The sequence below is a fragment of the Gallinula chloropus genome (assembly GCF_964237585.1).
Source record: "Gallinula chloropus genome assembly, chromosome: 14".
Classification (NCBI taxonomy): Eukaryota; Metazoa; Chordata; class Aves; order Gruiformes; family Rallidae; genus Gallinula; species Gallinula chloropus.
The window spans coordinates 14,411,608-14,430,126 of NC_140099.1; the positions used below are offsets into that span (position 1 = coordinate 14,411,608).

Below are 18,519 nucleotides of genomic sequence, written 5' to 3' on the forward strand. Positions count from 1 at the left end.
TTCTATGGAGATGGATAATCACTCTCTACAAAGATTACTGTGTTACAAACCAGGCACTGCCTGAAAAGGCTCTCAGCATCTTCTGCAAAAGGCATATAATGACATGCAACCTTTGCTCTGCTGTTGAATTCATCTTTTCAGGATTCAAGATTCATCTTACACCTACTCTACCGTTTCTAGTTTGCAGCATAAATACATGAAAACAAAAACATCTTTATTGGCTGGTTCAAACTAGTTTTAAAGCTTCTACAAAAAAAAAAACCCAAAACAACAACAACAAAGGGTCAGACACCACAGATTCTCTCTCATTTCGAGAGGTGTCAATGGGAAGCCAAATTTCACACAAATTCTCTTTCCTACTCTCACATCTGTATATACACACCTCCAGCTTTCCTGGGTTTGGAAAAGTGATTTAACAAATTACCAAAATCAGATCCCAGCTGTACTGGGCATGCACAGTATTATACCAAGTAGGAAATTACCAACTCAGTACGGTAAGTATAATAACCAACCAGGCACAGCAATATGTATGCTGCCTGCTTACCTTCCTGAAGGCTAGGATGTATCACTTGCTTATGCCTCAAGGTCTTCAGTTCTTCCATCAATTCCTTTTCCAGTAGTTGTATTCTTGCTTTACAATCTACTCAAAAAACAACCAAACAAACAAAAAAAAAAAGAACATTTACTATGCAATAAACTTACTTAAATGGATTATTTCCCAATGCTTTTTACAAGTTCCCTTACTGCAGGGAATAGACATTTCTGAAAAACCCCAAATTGTACCTGGATCATTTGTAGTCAGCAAGGGAACCTGAAGATTCTGCGACTCTTCTCCTCCAGCTCTATCAACAGTGTGAACGTCAAGAGCTTCCTATACACATAAAGAACCTTGGATAAGCAGGATAGCTTAAAACACTGGCTTAGCTTCAAACTAGGCCACATCTAAGTATCACTGAACTATTCAAAACATGAGATTAATAAGCAAGTACCTATTTTTTTATACAGAACTCTAGATGTCTCTATTTCTTCCCAAGTTGCTAAGAGGTAAGAAAAAGCATGGTTAACCCAAGGACAAGACAAGAAGAGATTTGGGAAGAGGTCACAAATACCAAAACTCGGTTTGAAAGAAAGCATACCTCCAGCTTTTAAGTTCAAAGGGCTTAAAAATAATCAACATTAGAAAAGGGCTTTAGTTTTACTCAAAACAGTTAGTTTTTACCTTTGATGCAAAGGACACAAAGAGGACTCCATCAACATCTTCAAGGTCCGGCTTAACATCTGAAGTGACACTCCCAGGCCCCAGCGAGGTGCTTTTGCTCGTTACCACACTCTTCCCTAAACCTCTAGGTGGTCGACCAGCCTTGGAAATTTTGAGCTTCCGCGGCCTTCCCCTTTTAGGTATAACTGGAGACAAGGTGCTTTGATGGCTACCAGAGCCTTTCAGGGACATAGGGTTCTTCAGTATGCCAGGCCTCTTTCTCCCACAGATCTCTCTAGCTGAGAAGTGACAATTTACTGAGCCCCTGAGATTAAAATTAGGTGATTTAGATATAGCCCACTGGGCATCTCTGATTGAAGAATATTTCTGCGATATTCTACTCCCAGGAGATTGTTTTTTCATAACTAACCCCTCAGCTGTCGTGGCTGTGCCTGAGCTAGAACCTTTGTGATTTTCAAAACACAAAGGCAAGGAGTCCAGTATTGTATTCAGAGAGGATTTATCCTTCTTACAAGAGGAAAGCATGGTCTGTGGCAGCTCAGATATCTTCACCGTGCTTTTTGTGACAGCACAAGGTTCCAAATAGACCACAGGCATCTTCCCACTCTCCAATTTTAACATTTTTGCTTTGGCAACACCTGAAGGACTTGTTAGGACACGCTTCCTAGAGATGAATCCCCCGTTGACCCCGTCTGTTTCAGAGCGCCTCAAGAGGTGTTTTTGTAGGATGGGATCATCATCATCAGTGTTGGAATATTCATCCGTTTCTTCATCTGTGTCTTCCTGTTTCACAGTTACTCCTTGCGTGCAAACACTGGACTCGTAGTCGTAGTCATCTATTGGTTCCTCTTTAACAACCACATTGAAGTGTCCATTTGGGTCCAAGGGGGATGCCATACGGGAACTGCTTTCGTAGCTGCTACCAATGGGACTGTGATGGGCAGGAGGAGACAAAAACAAAACACAGGGACATTATCAAATCTCTTCCTCTAGCAAGATTTGATCATCCCCCCAAACATATTGTAGAAAACTTTCAAAACGCTCCAAGACACGAGTGTGCCGAGCTGTCATTTACCAGCTTACATTTCCAGAAGCAAGCATGCAAGGGAAAAAACAAACTGCCATCATTAAAAGCAATCCAACTTCTTATCTGAAGGCAGCAGCACAACTTCCCTCCCTAGGAACATCAGGGTGACATCTGCACTTTTTCCTATTTGAGGCTCAGCATGAACTCACGCTACACTATCGTGTTTTAAATGCTCAGAAGTGGCATTAGTTTGCTGTGGGTCTCATTAAGTCACCACACTAAAGCCACTGTGCTTACAAATAAGAAGCCAAGTGCAAGCTTAACGAACTTCAATTGACATGACTTGAATAAAATTTTAGTTAATTCACCCTGCTGCCACATAGAATTCCTAAATTCAACCATTGTTCAAAGGCTTCGAGAACGTTAATATCCTATGGAATTACGCTCTATTTCCAACAAAGCCTGAGTGGTAACCTAACCACAATTTGCCATACCATGCATTAGATACTGAAGATCCACAGTGTGGCCACCTACACTCCCAGAATGGGTTTCTTTGAGGGGAAGACACAACAGTCAGAAAATTGCAGTCAGCAGTTCTGTTAAGCGCATCACAAGCCGGCTCCTCATCAGAACAGGAAACAGCTAAGATATGAAACTAGAAACTCGTATCCACAAGGAACCTCACAGAACAGTCCAAACTTATTTACTAAATGTACATGATAGTATTCCAATACTCCCTTCATATATATGATACTACACACAATTTTCATTATGCTCTATTATTATTCAAACTGCTCACCTTATGTTATTAAAATTTTATTTAAATTAACAATGTGTTAATATTAGTTATTGCTCACAATTTCAAATACAACTTAATTTACATAACAATGCATTATATATCAAGGGAATAAGGCTTTATATATTGTGTATATGTATGTGTGTCTGAGTTTTTTATTGTAAGTATCCATCTTCCCCCTCTGAAGAATGAGTATGCTCAGTTTGCCCCCATTCAGGATTAAGGGACAAGATGTGGAGTAAGAGGCTGCTTCCACCTTGCGTAGACTGACGACATACTTAAGGGAGAGAAGCTAGGACACACAAGGGTCAGAGCAGGAGCTGAGAGTCTCCACCTCATGAAGACAGACTTCAGGGTTAGAGAGCAGACAGTCAAGACAGAGAGTTATACTTTTTTTACACATAACAATCCTAAGAACAAGACAGAACCTACCTTGAAAACCTACTGCAGTTCTGAAGGACGCTAAGTGAACAGAATTAAGCAAAAACCTGCCTTGTGAGGAACTAGCAGGCAGTGGCATACCAGTCCGATTCTGCCTACCATCTTCTCTGGGCAATGAGTTTCCCATTGGAAAGTATCTAGCTTTCATCTAACCAAGACTGTCAAATGTACAATTAAAAAGCCTTTCTTCTTCAGTGAGCTTACTGTGATGGAAATTCTAGGACAATCCACTTACAGGCTACGGGGCATTCAAAATCCTGTCACATTACAGCTAGAGGTTGATTCAATACAGCAGATCCACAATTAAAGTCAAGGCTATTAAGAAGATCTAAGTAATCTGCTCCCCTATTTTACAATTGTCTAAAATAAAGAGACAAATCCAAATAAATGTGCCGGCCAGGAATAAATCCGTCATGTGAGTTCTATGGTTTCCAGCTGGACGCCCAGTAAAGCCTGGACTTCTATAATCCTTTTCCTTTATCTATTCCAAGATGATACTCAAGCTAAGGATTACCTTTCTGTCAGGGATCTGGACACTATCCAAAACAAAGAAGATGGAACTCTACAGAAGATCACACATACCTGAGCATTATTTTAATCTTGAGTTATTAGTGCACACTTATTAAGAACTATTATCTTTAGACAAGGTATAGAGGTAGTATGCTGGGCTTTCCTTCTGTGGCCTGGTAGGATGTTTAATTTCATCAGCTGTACTGCAAGGAAACTCAATGTTTCGTTTGAGTTGTGGACTCAACTTATGCCTGGAACCACTCAGATGTCAGGAGTATGGAGGGAACCACAAGCAAACTTTGTTGGTTCTTAAGTCACAGAATCCTAGAATGGTCTGGGTTGGAAGGGACCCCAAGGATCACAGAGCTCCAACCCCCTGCCACAGGCAGGGCCACCAACCTCCAGACCTGGAGCTACACAAGGTTGCCCAGAGCCCCATCCAACCTGGCCTTGAACACCTCCAGGGACGGGGCATCCACCACCTCTCTGGGCAGCCTGTTCCAGCCCCTCACCACTCTCTCTGTAAAAAAACTTCCCCCTAGTATCTAATTTAAACCTTCCTTCCTTTAGCTTTAATCCATAATCTATGAAACCAATGTACCCTTTCTCCCTTCCAAAGTCTTTTGAATTTTTTGCTTCAAAAACCTAAATACTCTGGGATTTTTAATGCTCCAATAGCCTTGGGTTTTTTTTTTTTAATTTCCCTGTGCTGTGTTTAGCCTGCTGGCAGTTTACTTTTCTTCCCTCCTTGGCCTTCCTTTTGGAAGAGGAAGGCGAGTGATCATCCTTCAAACCTCAGCCGCAGATTGCTACATTAATTTCAGAATAAATCAGATATTATTTCCATAGTATTTTTAAAATTATTTTTAGAAAAATTAATTCATATAGCTCAGTACCTCCAATAAATGAGCAGCTAAATGTTGGGGTTTTTTTAATTTGGCAAAAGGCAAGACAGCAATTCCTCTGCTTTTACTGCTTTATTGTGAGGGTACCAAATACACTACCTGGAGCGTAAAGAAGTTTGCTTAAGTATGAGCATCGTTGCGTATCAGGCAACAAACGAGTGTCAAGACATCATTCAACCTTATTTCCCTGGCCACAGATTACACCAAGGGTTTTGAGAGGACAAAGTTGGATGATTCATCTTCCCGTTGAATATAGGAAGAGAAGGTTCTGTGACCACTAATGTTGTGCATAACTTCACAAACTAAGAGCTACTTCAGTGGTAAAAAGCAACGTTATTGCTTGAAAAGTTGATAATTGCATCTGAATTTAAAAATCTAAAGAAATGCTGCTCAGCATTTTGTGCAAATACTTGATCTTTTCATACAAGCATGAAACCTCACCCTGGTCACCATCCGGTTGCCATGTGCAGAGTAAAATAAGATATATTTTTTTTTAATTTTCATTTTTATAGCAGGGCTCAAAAACATCAGAAAAACTGAGCATTGGTGGGAAATAGCACACAGGACAGCACTGCAACCTTCATTCCTTTAATGAGCATTATCTGAGACACAGCACGTGCGGGTTTTGGAGGGGATAGAGTTAATTCTTCACAGTAGCTAGTACAGGGCCACGCTTTAGGTTCCTGATGAAAGCAGTGTTGACAACACAGGGATGTTTTAGTTAATGCTGAGCAGGGCCGAGGCTTCTCTGCTCCTCACACTGTCCCACGTGCGAGCAGGCTGGGGGTGCACAAGGAATTTGGGAGGGGACACAGCCAGGACAGCTTGACCCCAACTGACCAAAGCAATACCCCATCCATATGGCATCATGCTCAGCAGATACATCTGGGGGAAGAAAGAGGTGGTAGAGGGGACGTTTGGGGTTCAGATGTTTGTCTCCCCAAGTAACCGTTGCACACGACAGAGCCTGGGTTTCCTGGAGATAGCCGAACACCTGCCTGCCCATAGGAAGTGGTGAATGATTTCCTTGTTTTGCTTTGCTCGTATGCAGGGTTTTTGCTTTGCCTATTTAACTGGCTTCATCTTAACAGAGTTTTCTCAATTTCACTCTTCCAATTCTCTTCTCCATCCCACTGTGGGGAGGATTAAGCAAGCAGCTTGCATGGTGCTTAGCTGCCGGCTGGGGTTAAACCACGACACAGCAATTCCCAACTTCTGACTCTCAGCCAAATCCTAAACTCAATCAAAATCACCACCCTGCATAAAAGCAAGATAGTACTGATCAGCTGCTAGTAATAGCTTACCAATGATCAACAAAAATAATTGCTCAGTCTTCATTAGTAAGTATTAGTATGTCTAGTTTGATAAAGACAAATGCATTCATTCAACACCGTCCCTGAAAAGCTGACATATGTACGAATGGATCACAACCACGCAGCAAGAAAACACTGTGAACAGATCCGAAGGAAAAAGTTAACGTTCTGAAAAACTCCAGCACATAGGTTCATAGTTCTACCACTTCTTAGATGAGATCAACGTTCCTCTTTCCAAGTACAGAATCTGAGTTCCTCACACAGACTACAAAACCAAACAGAAAAGCTGGATAATGCTTGAAGGTAGTTCTAGAACTGCGGTAACAATGTATTCACCAAGTCAGAGATGCTTCCAAACCCAGAGCAGAGAAACCCCTTTACAGTCTTTCCCTGGCTTTTCTTTCAGGAAAAAAAACTCAACTCTTGACACTCCTCAGGGACATTAGGAGGTCCAGACAGACACACAATTGTTTGAGCACAGAAAAGCTCATAGTAACACTAAGTGTTCTGCCGCTTCAGGTTCGGCAAACTTTAGCTGTATACTCAGCATCCTATTATTTAACCAAATATCCCGCTCAACCTGTATTTGTGCTAGAAACAACGCTAACCCACCTTTCAGAGACTTCTTCTTTTAGCTTTGGCATATCACTCGAAGACAGGCCAGTGTCCAGGAAACCCAGGATGTCTCCTTCTGCGTTAATGGACTCTTTATCCATATCAACGTCTGATGGGCTTTGACCAGTGAATGAAGGTTCTAAACCTCTCTGATGCAAGTCTAGTGCATCGACTTCAGCAGGGTGACCACGAATGCTAGCAGCACTAAAAACATCAGCTCCTTCAAATTCTAAGTTACTGTTTTGTTTCACATCACGCTGAGGTCGACTATTCAACCCATCATCTCTGAATCCTTTAGCGAAAGGATTGTAATCTATTTTCAGCTGGGTAATCTGGATGTTCTGGTAGGCTGTAACTGCAAAGAACTCTGTCTGTGGAAAGGTAAATGTGTGGACATCAGGGCCATTCAGCTGAATGACTTCTGTGGCTTTGTCTGCAGGCACCAAGTGAAGTCGGGGCAAATAACGGTGCATAGAATGCAAGATTATGTGACCCTCCTGGTCCAGGGTGTTGTTGGTAAGTTTGAGCTTGTAGAAGGATACTGGCTGGTGCATCCAGTACTGGCCAGTGGAAGGGGATTCCGGATGAATAAACACTCGCCCAAGAACGTGTGGTTCTGCCTTCCCACTGGGCTCCCACCAGCGGCCATTCCACTTGTACCGGTGATTGTCCACAGGGGATATGTCCATGACCAGGATGTACTTCTGACTGATATCCAGACCTGTAATCCAGTATCGGCAGTAAGGGAACATGCGCCTCCCCTGCTTTGTCAGAATCATCTCTGTGTTGCGATGGTAGAACTCATTCCACATGCTGTTGTTATCCAGGGTGACAGTAATGCCCCCTGAGATGCAGTCAGCTGGGAGGCAGGTCTTGACTTTGGATTTTATTGGAGCTGATACACTGCTGGCGAGGGCACAAGCATCACGGTTCGCTACTAGGATTCCTTGGTCAGCTTTACCATTTCCCTGCTGCTGTTTCAAGATGACAAAAAAAGCAGGTGCTGAACCAGACACAGTCCCACCATCCCGGCTACCCAGGACAATCTGCTGCTTCTCCATGATAAACTCTCTTACAAGGTCTCCAATCAAATGCAAATTCTACACAGCTCTGATAATCTTCTATGTGTGTTCACCATTCTGGGGAAAAAAAAAAGAAAAAAAGGAAAACACAGTTTAAATTATTCAAATACAATCTAAGAAAGTAATTAAGTCTCATTAGAAGTCCTTTTTGTAACAGTTCTCCACATAGAAGAGAATCAGTATTATAAAATCAAGAACAATTAAGATGTATCAAATCAAGGTTGCCCGTGTATGTATTTCAAAGTGCTCTTTGTTCTGATATTGCCTCAACTCTTCAAATCATTTGATTAACAAACAGCATTTGGCAACACCTGCAGAAGTTTTCAGAAGAGCAAACTGCACATCCCCAACATAAAAAGGCAAGTCATTTGCTCTTGCCAGAAAGAAGGAGCTCCCAGAGGTCAAACACATCTCAAAAATGAAAAGGAGGAAAAGAAAGGAGGAAAAAAAACCCCACCTCAATTAAACACATTTCCTCAAAATTTCTTTCCTGAAAAAGACAAAGTTTGTGTGGTTGGGACTTCTCCCCTCCCACTCCAACCCCACGAACTTCTAAACATCCGTCTATGGCACAGTTAAAGAATAGAAAGGGAAAAAAAAAATCAGTTAAAACAGATAAGCTTTGGGGGGAAAATAGACAAACTAACCCCCCAAAACACCATGCAGCTAAGGGTAAATGGATGAATGCAAAGCACCAGGCAGCCGTTGCTTCCTTTATCTTCTAAATGATAGAAATAATTCAGATAGAATAAGGAAACAATTGTATTGTTATGATTACTCTAATCACCACTTAGGGAACTAAGAAGTTACCTTTATCTGCATATAGACAATCCCACTTTTGTACATCTAATCCACAGGTTAAGCACTATGTCAGCACTCCAACAAAAGATCATAACCGGCTTCACTTTTCAAACAGCCTGTACATTCCTCAGTGTGAATAACTGGAGCAAACCCTTCTGGTAACTCACAGAAATACCTTTCCCACATTCAGACATTTGTATTTTGATCCTTATTATATATGGAACATTGACAAAAAAATTACTGATTCCTCTATCAAATATCCAGAGACAAGAGTGAAGCACCATCACCAAGAGTTAGCTGGTTGAAAGCAATCCTATTTCTTTCCAGAGAATTAACTCAAATCCATGAGTTTTAAGTGAATTACGTATTCAGCAAGACATATTTATTTTGGTAGGACTGGGTTACTGCAAGAGGAAACACTCCTTTGTGCAAACCAGCTGTCTCACTCATGTGGGAAATGACCTCAAAGCTCTGGAGGCAGGCAATTTATACTCCATGATAACTGCTCTTGACATCCAAGAAATACGAGACCCACTCCAATCTTTTGACTTGCACTTTAAAACTCCATGTAATAGTTAAATTGGAGGGGGAGGAAAAAAAAAACCAACCCAACCCAAAACCTAAACTGTTTTCCACAGGTTCTGAGTCCTGTGAAGTTACAGGATCTGGTTTTCAGTTTTGAGGAGGGAACACTTCCCCAGAAACACACCCACAACCACCCACCCAGGACTACTTAACAGAGTCTAGAACGCAGAATGAATTGGCTGTTCAGTATCAGTTTCGTATTTTGTATTTTAAGAATGTTGACCTGGTTTTCCAACTGAACACAACTTAAGTCCCAGCAACACACACAAAAAAACTATCCCCCAAAAAAGCTTTTTCATGTTCATCTATCAAAACCCCATAGAAATACAAATCTCTATTAAAAATCAGACACAGGGAGTAGGAAGAATTACATCTTAAGTCACATGGGATTTTCCACCACGCTGCTTGTCTCTACAAACACATGCAGCACACTTGCATGTATACTGAACATCCAACCATAAACTGAGTTCACACTAATGCTACACATTTGATGTTGATACACCTAAATCACACTAACTCACCAAGGAAACACAGTATCACAGAGATCTCAAATCCGGTTTCAGACAGGCAGTCAGTCTGCAACTTTACATGTACCTGAGGCACAACTTACACGTGCCAGAAGTAAATTAAGAAAAGCCCAACAACTGTGCACTCAGCAGAAACTCAATGCATACAGAGAGCCACTGAGTCACCCTTTCTGTTTTCCAACACTGAAAGTTCCTACGTTGCACTGTTGCAGCTGCTTTCCCCATAAGCACTGCTCACAGTACCCAGTGAAAGGTGCGTGCGGTTACAGCGTGATGATGAGCAATTACAGTAGCCAAAAGCTACGTTATTTCAGCCCTGACAGGGTCTATTGCAAGAGCAGCTTGGCACATGTTAGCAGGCTGGGCCTTACACGCTTGCCCATTTTCACACAGCATGAAGGTGCTATGCAAGTGGATCAAGGAGAAGGCGTTTGCCGAAGCTCAAGTCCTACTCAGCTTCAGGTATTTCGCTCCTCTGCCCGTACACAGACCTCGTATCTGAGGAGCAAGGTCTGACTAGAGAGCAGTGCCCAAAAATAAACTCGGGCCGTGACGTGCCAAGAACAGGAAGATAATCAGAGGTTAAAAAAACCACCGTTTAATTAAAAAAAAACCACCAAAATAAGGCAAAAAAGCACCCCACCCAAAACCCCCGCGCACCAACCTGCGAGCAACCCCCCCGCTGCTTGCAGAGCGCCTCACGGGCACGGAGCCCCGCGGGGGGCTGTGCGGCCGAAGGGCCAGCGCCGCGCGGCACGGCGGGCCGGTGACGACATCCCGCTGCCCGCGTGAGAAAGGCCGGCACACGCGCGGCGGAGGGGAGCCGCGGAGCGCGAGACCCGCGGCAAAGCCCGCCAACCGCAGCCGCGTTGCCGACGGGAGCCCAGCGCCGGGTCCAATGGCAGCGAGCGCAGAACGCGCGGCGCTGCCGTTCAACACCGCGGCGGCGGTGCCGCCCGCCCGCCCGCCCGCAGGGGTGGCCCGGGCCGGGACCGGCAGGCAGCGCGCGATGCAACGGGAGGCGAGCGCCCCGCCCAGGGCAGGTGGCGTCACGGCTACACGCCGAGCGGCGGACCTGTCGCTTTTAATATACACACACACCCCCCCCCTCCCTTCCCCGCTCGCCGGACGGCCCCCAGCCGGAAACCTCGGGGAAGGGGCTGGCGGGCGCTGCCGCCGGGCGCCGCCCGAGCCTTTCCAGGAGCGGCGGGGGCCGGAACCGCCGGCTGCGGCGGCCGGCGGGCAGCAGCGGACTGGCGCACGTGGGGAAGCCGCGCCGCTCTTCGCCGGGACCCTGCCCGGCCCTGCCCGGCGACGGGAGTGCGGCGCGGCAGGCGCTGCCGAGGCGGCCCGGCCCCCACGCCGCGCCTCGCGTCGCCACCAGGGACCGGCCCGCGGCCCCGGGCCCCGTCGCCTCGTGGCTACGGCTGGTGTTAATTTTCGCAGTTCGGGCGGGAGGCGCGGAGGCAGGCGCGGGGCTCGCTCGCGCGCGGCACGGCCGGCGCCGGGACCCCGCGTCCCCGGCGCGGCCCCGCTCCCCGGTAGTTACCGTGCGGCGAGGCGACGGGCCTCCCACTTCCTTTCTCCTCACGCGGACCGTGTGTCCGCCAGCTGGGGACAACGTGCGTGCGCACCGCGGTGACGTCACCGCGCCGCAGCGTGCGCAGGCGCGCCGCCGGCTGGCGCTCCCCTCCCCTCCCTCCCGCCCGCCTGCCCGTCACGTGCCCGCGCCGCGCGCAGGGACGGGCGCCCGGCACGGCCCCGCTCCGCGCAGCGCCGCGCGCGGGGAAGCTTCTCGAACGGGCGCGAGCGCGGCGCTCCGCCGCGGCGCCGGCAGCCGCTGCCGGCTTCGAAGCCCCGCGGGGCCCCGAGCGGCGGCGCGGCCCCGCCTCCCGCCCACAGCCGCCCGAGGAGCGCGGGCGAGGCCCACCCCCCCCCCGGCCCGGTCGCGCCGCTCCCCCTGGCGGAGAGGCCCGGCCCCGCCGCAGGTCACGGGTCCGACCCGCGGCCCGGGGGACGCCGCCCGCGCTGGCACACGACGGCCGAAGGGCGGCGCCGGCGGGACGCGCGTCCGGCGCCCGCCCGGGCCGGGCTGAACCGGCGAGCGCCTCGCGGCGCCCCGAGTCGGGCCTGCCACGCCCTGCCCCTCCGCGGCCAAGGGAGCCGCCTCTGCGGAAAGGCCGGGGCGGCACCCCCCCGCCGTCCCCAGGGCGGCGGTCGCCTCCTCGCTCGCCGCTGTCGGGGAGGGGGGGGGGGAAAGGGCGGCTTTCTCCGCTGCAGAGGCCATGTCGCATCGCACAGCCCCGACCCCGAAGCACACGCGCCCCAGATGACACCTCACGGCCCGGTCTCGGGTCCTCCGCGAACGTTTTGAGTGATCTGCCACAGCACAAGTCCGAGCCCGGCCCTGCCGCGCCAGAACCGGGAACGCGCCCGTCGCTGCCAGGCAGCTGACAGAGCTGTCACACCGCGGGCAGGGACCAGAGTCCTGCGTGATGTTGGGCTAACCCGGTAACAAAGCAAGCCTGGCTCAGTACAGCCCAGGCATCACCACCTTCCCGCCCTCAGCACCTAACCAAGCTCTCTGCCATAGCACCCCCTGACTGACAGCCCTTTGCATACCCCAAGCAAATTACATTCTGTAAACCAGGTGGTTTCAGGGAATCTCCCCAAAAAGCAGTATGGCTGCAGGCACAGGCCCCTGTGAAGCCCCCCAGCCATCCTTCTCCATTTTAAGACACTTGAAAAATCACACATCCAAACAGTAACATAGGCAGCTCTGTAGAAGCCCACAGAGAATTTTCTCCCTGTTAAATAGAAGAATGAACTCATGCTGGGAAAAAAAAAATAAACACATCTGAGGTACAGACAAACTTCTGCAACTACAAAGTAGTATAAGATTGTGACTTCGATGCTTGGAGCACTTCCTAAAGGAGTTGCATGGAAAGAGGCTAAGGGGAAGCTTTTAGCCCCACTGTGCTGGTTTGGGCTGGGGGTGCACAAGGGGTTCATCCTTTTCATGGTAGCAAGCTTGGGTCCAGTTTGGGTTTGTGCTGGAAACCATGCTGGTAACACAGGGATGTTTTAGCTACTGCCAGGCCAAGGCCTTTTCTGCTCCTCACCCCACCTGCGACCAGGCTGGAGGTGCACAAGGGGTTGGGAGGGGACACAGCTGGGACAGCTGGTCTCAGCTGCCCAAAGGGATGTTCCATACCATATGATGTCATGCTCAGCATATAAAGCTGAGGAAAGAAGTAAGGAGCGATGGTGTTTGTCTTCCCAAGTAACCTGAATGCATGAAGGAGCCCTGCTGTCCTGGAGATGTCTTAACACCTGCCTGCCTATGGGAAGCAATAAATAAATCCTTGTCCTGCTTTTGCTTTGCTGGTGTGCAGGGTTTTTGCTTTACCTGTTAAACTGACATTATCCTAACCCACGAGTTTACTTGCTGAAGGGGAGCAAGCGAGCAGCTGCTGGGGGGCTCAGGGCAGTGCCACCAGCCCTGTGTGGATACACACATCTATGTGTCTCTACATGGGGTGGAGTGTTTCAGACATTAGGACACTGGGGTAGGCCCAGCCAGCTGAGACAGAGACCACACAAACCAGCACCTGGAGCAGGGCTGTGGCCTCAGAGGGGCTTAAGTGTCCTGAAGTCAGCAGCTGGGGAGACCAAGATCCAGCAGCTGGACTGAGTGTCTAAAGCCAGCTGCTGGAGGGAATCTACTTTGTAAATACACAAGTGTGTATATATATATATCTATCTGTATGTATATAAACACACAAACACAGTCGCACTAGCAGACCTCCATCCTGCTCAGACAGGGAGGGGAGCAGGATAAGGCTGTTGCTGCTATGTTCCTGTGTGTATCCGTGTGGCCAGGCACGTGTATGTGCTTATATCACGTTAGATGTGTGCTCTCTGTGCTTGTGCCTACCAGGCACACACCTGCAGCCTCACTACTGGCTAGACCTGGGAGCACAGAGCTACAGAAGCCTCAAGCCATCAGATCCAGCAAAGCATTTTTCCTTAACAAATTCAACCAGAAGTTATCACACCAATTAAAAAGCTAAGCCACACTGTCCAAGACTGATGGGGATTAGTCACTTTATATGTACAGCAATCACAAATTAGGTATAGTGGTCATCAAGTTTTTAGGGTCACAGAATACACTGACGTACTAATTTTATATCGAGCAGTATGTTTCTGAACAGTGACAACAAAGAAATGTCTTTTTTCTTCACACATATGGCACGAGGGCCAGCTGTATGTCTGAGAGCAGCCACACAGAACTCGATAGCACATAGTGCCCACCAGCCACATGTTCCAGTGATGATAAGAGAAGCAGCACCGGTGCTGTCAGGAATTTCACTACCATTCTGTCTCACACAGGTAGAAATCCTTGCCAGCCCCAAAAAGGGAACCTCTAGTTTATCAGGAGAGGAGATTTGCCAGTAGAAGTCACAGCTGGAACCACAGATTCCCACCAGCTTAACTAACCTGATTCCAAGCAGCCTATAGCTGACAAGAAGCAGGAGTACTGCAAGAACTACATCCCATTTAGACGGGTACAAACACTGGGTTTAAGGCCTTGTTTGTGCTAAACACCAACTGGCAGTGCAGAAATGAACTGGTTTGCACCAACTGAACACTGCCCTCCACCATCAGAGGGAGTTACGCTGTACTAATCAGTAATGCAACGGTCACGTTTGAAATGCTGAACTTCACTACCCAGAAGCACCCTCTTCCTCAAAATGCTTCTTCCAGACATCCCCCCCTTGTGTTGCAGCACCTTCAAAATATGAACTACAGTCTTTAAAATCTGTGGTTCAGTACCCAGTAAATCCCATTCCTTCTTTCAGTAATGCCTACACGCCACAAGTAACACAGAGCCTGTAATTTTTACCACCCAGCAGTCACGAGATTGCCCGTCAGAGCCTGAGCAAAAGGCTGTTCTCTTCAGCCACTCTTATCATCTGTCTCAATAACAGATGAGGAGTTGGAGGTCACAAGGCCTGGGCTTAGCTCAAGACCTGTAGGTGGGAGAGCAACAGATGTTGCAGACATAGTTCAGCACAATGTTGGCAACCTGTGGAAAGCATAAAAGGGGTGCCAATTCCATTTTGGGTTTGCAATGCCCTTTTCAGTTCCAATAGGAAGACCTCTACTACCCAAGCAGATACACCACAGCTCATTCTTGCCACACCACACGCTCTGAACGGGAGCACTGATGAGCATAAAGGAAGCTTTCAGCTCTCAAATTCACTACCTAAAAATGTGCACTAGCTAAAACTAGAATTACTAGGTGAAAACAACAGCTATCAAAAACAACTGTTCCTGTGTAAGACACCCGCTGTGACAGTCAGTCAGCAGAGCTACAAGTTTATTACTAACCACCACCAAGCAGCCCTGAGAGAGTCACAAGTTTTGACCATTAAAAGAAAAATCAAAATTTAGAGACCTGAAAACCTAGTGATGCTGTAGTCCGAAGTGTTGTGCAACGTGCGCAATAGAAGGGTTAAAATACAAAACCATGCTCTCTTTAGCCAATGCTTTGCCTCTTCAGAGAATGATTAACACAGTAGCACCTCACAAAGAAGCCTGTTAGTTCTGAAACTCTGGGTTGGATTAAACTGCCTGCAGAAAGGTATCTAGTCCCATTTCCTATACCACAACCAGCCCCGTTGGCCTCCCACTGCTTCTCAAGAAGAGTGGTGGCCTCCCAAAGTTGGTTTGTTCTACAGAGCTCTCCAGCAACTTGCAGCACCTCTGACAGCTCTGGACCCCCACCCTTAGGCAACAGGATCCCAGCCCAAATCTACTTAAAAACAGAAAGCAAACAAAGAAAAACAAGCTCACCACACAAATCCCACCTTCACATCACTGTATTTATGACAGAACAGTAGGTTAAGTTCTTCTGTTAGCTATAGCAAGGAAGCATAATCCAGTGAAAGATGATTAAAGGCGTAAGTGGTGGCAGAAGCCAGCTAAAAAGTATGAGATTAAAAGAATATTTATTGCAAAAAATGGACTGTTGCAGTGGATAAGGAAATAAAAAAAGGACCAAGAAATCTCCTCTTCCAGCTTTAGGTTTTCTTGCTGATGCAAACATGCTCCAGCCACATGCAGAACGCGCTACCCACACAGCAAGTATGACACGGCTGGCGGGGCCATCAGACTTCAAACCAAGCACAACTTCATATTAAACCAAACTCCCTTCATGCTCAGAGGCCTGGGCATTGAAGGAGAAATAGGTAGTAGCTCAGAAAGTGCTTCATTAACTATGGGCTACACCCCTTCAAAAAGCCAGAGCGTCTAGAGACAGCACAGGACAAACCCTTGTGGGAAGGAGTAGGAATCACAGAATCACAGTGACTGGAAGGGATCTCCAGAGATCACCTGGTCCAACCCCCATGCCAAAGCAGCTCTCCAGCTCATATTGCACAGGGAGGCGTCCAGATGGGTCTGGAATCTCTCCAGAGAAGGAGACTCCACACCCCCTGGGCAGTCTGTCCCAGGGCTCCCTCACCCTCACTGGGGAAAAGTTCTTCCCCATGTTGGTGCGGAACTTCCTGTGCTCCAACTTGCAGCCATTGCCCCTTGTCCTGTCCCCACAGACACTGAAAAGGGGCTGGCCATTCCCCCCTGCATCCCATACTTCAGATATTTATCAACATTAATAAGGTCCCCCCTTAGTCTTCTTTTCTCCAGGCTGAACAGTCCCAGCTCACTCAGCCTTTCCTCACAGGGGAGATGCTCCAGGCCCTTCATCACCTTTGTAGCCTCCTCTGGACTCTCTCCAGGAGATCCCTGTCTTTTTTATCCCAGGGAGCCCAGAACTGGACATAACACTCCAGGTGGGGCCTGACCAGGGCAGAGCAGAGGGTGAGGATCACCTCCTGTGACCTGCTGGACACACTCCTCTTGATGCCCCCCAGAAGGGAAATACCACTTCACCTCTCCTACACTAACTCTTTGCCAGGGAAGGCTGAACTGTCAGCCCCCCGTGAAGCCAGCACGTTGTTTCACCTACAGCATACAGTATTCCCCATCTCTCAGGAGTTACCCAAACTGTTGGGAAACACAGAAATCTTTCCAGACACTGAAGGCTGTGAACTGGAAACACACAGTATGAACCACCGATGATAGGGCAGGGAGAAAAGGCAGCGTTTGGTGCCAACACCTGCATACAATGTTACCATTGCAACAGTTAGTAGAATGGTTTTTTCATTACTTTCCATATCCTATCAGGAGGCTGATGCCCCCCACACTGCTCATATACTCAAGGACTGCAGTATTTTTTTCAATATCCTATTATTTCAACTACTGAAAATTACAAAATAAAAGAATAAAGTGATGTTTTCATGCTTTCTGTCACGCAACAGTGGCAGAAACAAGCCATAATCAGCAGGAATAACACCATGTTGATGAATTTCAGTCCCTTTATGGCCATCATGAGAAACATTTATTGTTACAGCACATTGATCTTCAGCTGGGGATCTTGTCCACATCGTAGAAAAAGAAAAAAATTGAACAAAAAAAAAAGCAGAGAATTCAGCAAAACCAGTCTGGCAAGTAAAAAAGCGCTCACTGGAGCCCAAGACTACCCTATTCATTCAGCTGTTGTCTCACAGCAATACTCATTGCCACAGAGTCACCAATGGGTCACTGAGTTAGAACTGCCAGGGAACCTCTGCTTCCCTTTTAAGTTGTGAAGGAGAGTAATGGTAATTCAAGAACCATCCTCGATGATGGGTTCCAGGTTTACATCCATCGTCATTACTGACTCACTCTGAGGTCAGGCAGGCCACACACATTATTAGCAGAAAGCATTGTGCTGTGAGAGGCAGCCAAACAGCACAATTCCATCCTCACAAGCATTTGTTTAACAGCAATTAAGTCATGATCTTGTCATTCTCCAAATTGCCTTTTCCTAAAGATAGCGACCGTAGCCATGAACGCAAGCATTTTATTGTAGATATGTTTTATCTGGTTCCCGCATTCATTTTCTGTCTTTTATGCTGTACATATCCCTTACTGCCTTTCTGGTTTGGGCTTGATTAAAAAATTAAAAATTACAAAAGAAAAAAAGGATACTTTCTTCTGGTGGCTTTCTTCCAACGAGAAGCCTTCACCGGGGTGGCAGTTTTGTGAGGCTGGGCTGCTGAGACGATTTTTGTAAGCAACAGTTACAGTTTTCTGCCCGCCTCAAAAAATGGGAATTCAAGGCCAAAGTCATGGCTACAGACAATCATAGCACCTCTGGGAATCACACACAGGAGAAAACAACCCGGAAGCGGCTGCATTTTGCCACCGGAGAAGGGAGTGAGAAGATGTCACGAGCTGTGCAGACACCAAGGCTGGAACAGGGCTGGGGGAGGAGGTGGCCCAGGTGCTGGAGAGAAAGATGCCCCTGCAGCCCCTGGAGAAACCCATGGAAAAGGCTGAGACCCCACCTGCAGCCCGTGGAGGGGCTCCACGATGGGTGGAGCAGGTGGAGACATAGAGGAGGTGCTGTGACCCTACGTTGGAACAAGCCCCTGCCAGCACTTGCAGCCATGAGGAGAATCAGAGACACAGAGATGAGAGAGGGATATTTGCGCCGGAACAGGTTTGCTGGGGGGAGGCTTGGAACCCAGTGGAGGACTGGGACTGAGAGACACTGTGATAGAGAGATAAAGCCCTGGGGAAAGGATTC

General features: G+C 47.5%; 1 protein-coding gene across 1 annotated transcript in view; it reads right to left on the bottom strand.

Annotated features, from left to right (window-relative positions):
• Positions 1-7,887, bottom strand: part of MGA (MAX dimerization protein MGA) — a gene marked incomplete at its 5' end in the record, with an annotated part of 50,181 nt that extends 42,294 nt beyond the window's left edge. Inside the window, 4 exons of the mRNA XM_084270476.1 lie at positions 545-640; positions 784-871; positions 1,220-2,150; positions 6,824-7,887. Coding sequence (XP_084126602.1) covers positions 545-640; positions 784-871; positions 1,220-2,150; positions 6,824-7,887 — 2,179 coding nt within the window. The remainder of the gene's footprint in view (positions 1-544; positions 641-783; positions 872-1,219; positions 2,151-6,823) is intronic.
• Positions 7,888-18,519: the final 10,632 nt, after the last annotated feature.